The 2,423-nt window shown below is 53.1% G+C and overlaps 1 protein-coding gene across 1 annotated transcript; it reads right to left on the bottom strand.

Moving 5' to 3' along the window:
• Positions 1-1,313: 1,313 nt before the first annotated feature.
• On the bottom strand, positions 1,314-2,021 carry LOC118996961 (transcriptional repressor CTCFL-like; the record flags this gene model as incomplete). The annotated part of the gene is made up of 2 exons (XM_037060608.1): positions 1,314-1,474; positions 1,872-2,021. Coding segments are annotated over 2 exons (311 nt in total), but the record flags the coding sequence as incomplete, so codon positions are not given.
• Positions 2,022-2,423: the final 402 nt, after the last annotated feature.

The raw sequence follows: 2,423 nt of genomic DNA on the forward strand, positions 1-2,423 counted from the left end.
TTAACAACTTTTCAAGTAATTGTAGACATTCCGCTCTGGTATTACACCCAAACGCAACACGTGACAATTTCTTAAAAGTTGGCTAAAATGTGGAACCTGAAACCACCCCAATCAACCTTTTGTATTCCATTACATGAAAATCTGTTGGTCTATCTCATACTATGACTAGGTCCTTTACCCACGCCTGATTCTGCAAAATAATGGATTAGCCGTTGGGAAAATACCGGTCTGAGTTACAGAGTGCGGACATGTTTCGCTGTACCATGTAAAAAATCGCTTTCTTAAAGTCACTCCCATCTTTGGAAGTCAGTGTTCCAAAATTCTGATCTCCTCTTCTAAGCTGGTGTTGTCTCCTTGCTCCCCCCGCCCCCGCCCACACTGTGAAGGGAGGCGTTCCCCTCATTTACCTGCAGGGAGAAGGCACCGGGCACGGTCAAATGTCTCGTAACTGAATGAGCAGAGTTCGTCACTAGTCCTTTGAAGTCAAAATAACGTCACACACACACACACACACACGCACGCACGCACAAATGGCTAGTGGAGCTGGTGCCTCCAGCAGCAGCCCCTACAGGCCGGGTCTCCAGACGCTGTCCCGCCCCGGAGGACGAAGGTGTTTCCCACCAACCTCCCAGCTCAGCACACAGAACACGTAAGTGGTGAGTATGCAGGGTCAAGACAGAGTAAAGTTAATCATATCCACTGATTCTCCGAGGACATTATTAAGTAACACTGCCCTCTGTGTTTGCTGCCAGCGCCCGAAGGCGAAGGGCACAGGGTGACCGGTCACTGCTTTGCTCTGCAGGAAGCCACCTCCACGGCTTCTGCACCATCAGGGCCGAGGCCCACGCAGCGAAGGGTGAATAACGTGTTGGCACAAGTTCATCAACCACCAAGAATAATTCTGATCTCACAGCACTGACTGGTTGTAAGGCTCTCTGGGGGTGTGTGAACCACACTTTAAGCACCATTGTTGGAATTTACTGGCTCACGGTTGCCTCTTGATTATTCTTCATAGTCTTTCCTAACACAGGTTGTATTTACTTATTTCTAGAGAGAGGGAAGGAGAAGGGGAGGGAGAGAAACACCAACTGGTTGCCTCTCGCACGCTCCCTGACCAGGAATTGAACTGCTGACCTTTCACCTTGTGGGAAGACGCCCAACCAACTGAGCCACACTGGTCAGGGCCTAATAGCCTTTTTTATAAAAAGCATGACTTTTTCCCAGGTGTTTTCAGCGTGGGAAAAAATCCCACTGCAGCCCTCCATCCTTCCGTGCCCCGGCCTCCCAGAATGGACCGAAACGAACCCCAGTACCTGCTTGCAGGCGTAGGTACAGTACGTGCACTTGAACTTCTTCTCGTTTTTGTGAGTCTTCTGGTGCTGAAGGAGGCTATAGCGCTCGTGGAAGACGGCGGGACAGAAGCGACACTCCATCTCGGTGGCTCTGTAACTGTGTAGGTTGTGCAGATGGACACCTGAAACCGTCACAGAACGTCACAGAACATCACCTATGTGCTGCAGGTGTGTGTGTGGGGGGCTTCCTCTCTGAAAGCAGATCTGCCCCTGCCCTGTAGCCCAGGCTTTCTCAGTGTCAGCACTGTTAGCACGTGGGGCTGGCCCGTCCCTTCTCCTGTGGGCCCTCCTGTGTGTTGCAACCCTGGCCCCTGCCCACTAGATGTCACCAGCACACAGGGACAGCCGAAATGCTATGAAACTGCACTGAAGCAAGTCAGCCACCAGGTGGCAGCCCAGGACCTCTGAAGAAAAGAAACACCCTTCCCCAGACTAGTTCCTGAAGCCTGGCCTCCCAGAACCAGGCCCAGGGCTCCCCAGGTTTCCCTGCGGAAGAAGTTCACCAACCCAGACACTCACGCAGGTCGCTCTTCCTCGAGATGCTTGTGGCACAGTGGGGACACTGGTACTTGGGGAGGCTGTTGTTGTGCTTCTGCTCGATGTGTATTTTCATGGTGCCTCTCTGGGTGAAGCGTGCCTGGCACAAGTGGCATTCGTAGGGCTTCTCCCCTGCGAGGGGATGACAAAAGTGACCCTCTGCAGAGTGGCCCCCCCAACCCCTGCAGGCCCCGATCCTCCCCAAAGGACACCTGGAGCTGAGAGCTTGTCTTTTGTCCCCTGGGCTCCTTCTTATCCCTCTCTCCTACATTTACCCCTTAGAAGCACAGAATTCCCAGACGGCTGCCCAGGTCCCGTCCTCCGTTCAAAGGACCAGGGAGCCACAAAATGCCCTCTTTCTGCAGAGGAACGTAAAGTGAGTGACGAAGCCAGCACGCTCTGTCTTATGTGGCCTCCACGTCCAAGGTGTATGAGGGGTCGGCGTTTGAAGCCTGAGCAACCTACAGATGCCCACCCTTGATGGTGTGTTTTCCTCTGTGAGGTGACAGCACAGAGCTTACCTGGGTTCCCTGG

Source organism: Sturnira hondurensis, unplaced genomic scaffold (assembly GCF_014824575.4).
Source record: "Sturnira hondurensis isolate 20B ecotype Veracruz unplaced genomic scaffold, ASM1482457v3 Scaffold0011976, whole genome shotgun sequence".
Taxonomy (NCBI): Eukaryota; Metazoa; Chordata; class Mammalia; order Chiroptera; family Phyllostomidae; genus Sturnira; species Sturnira hondurensis.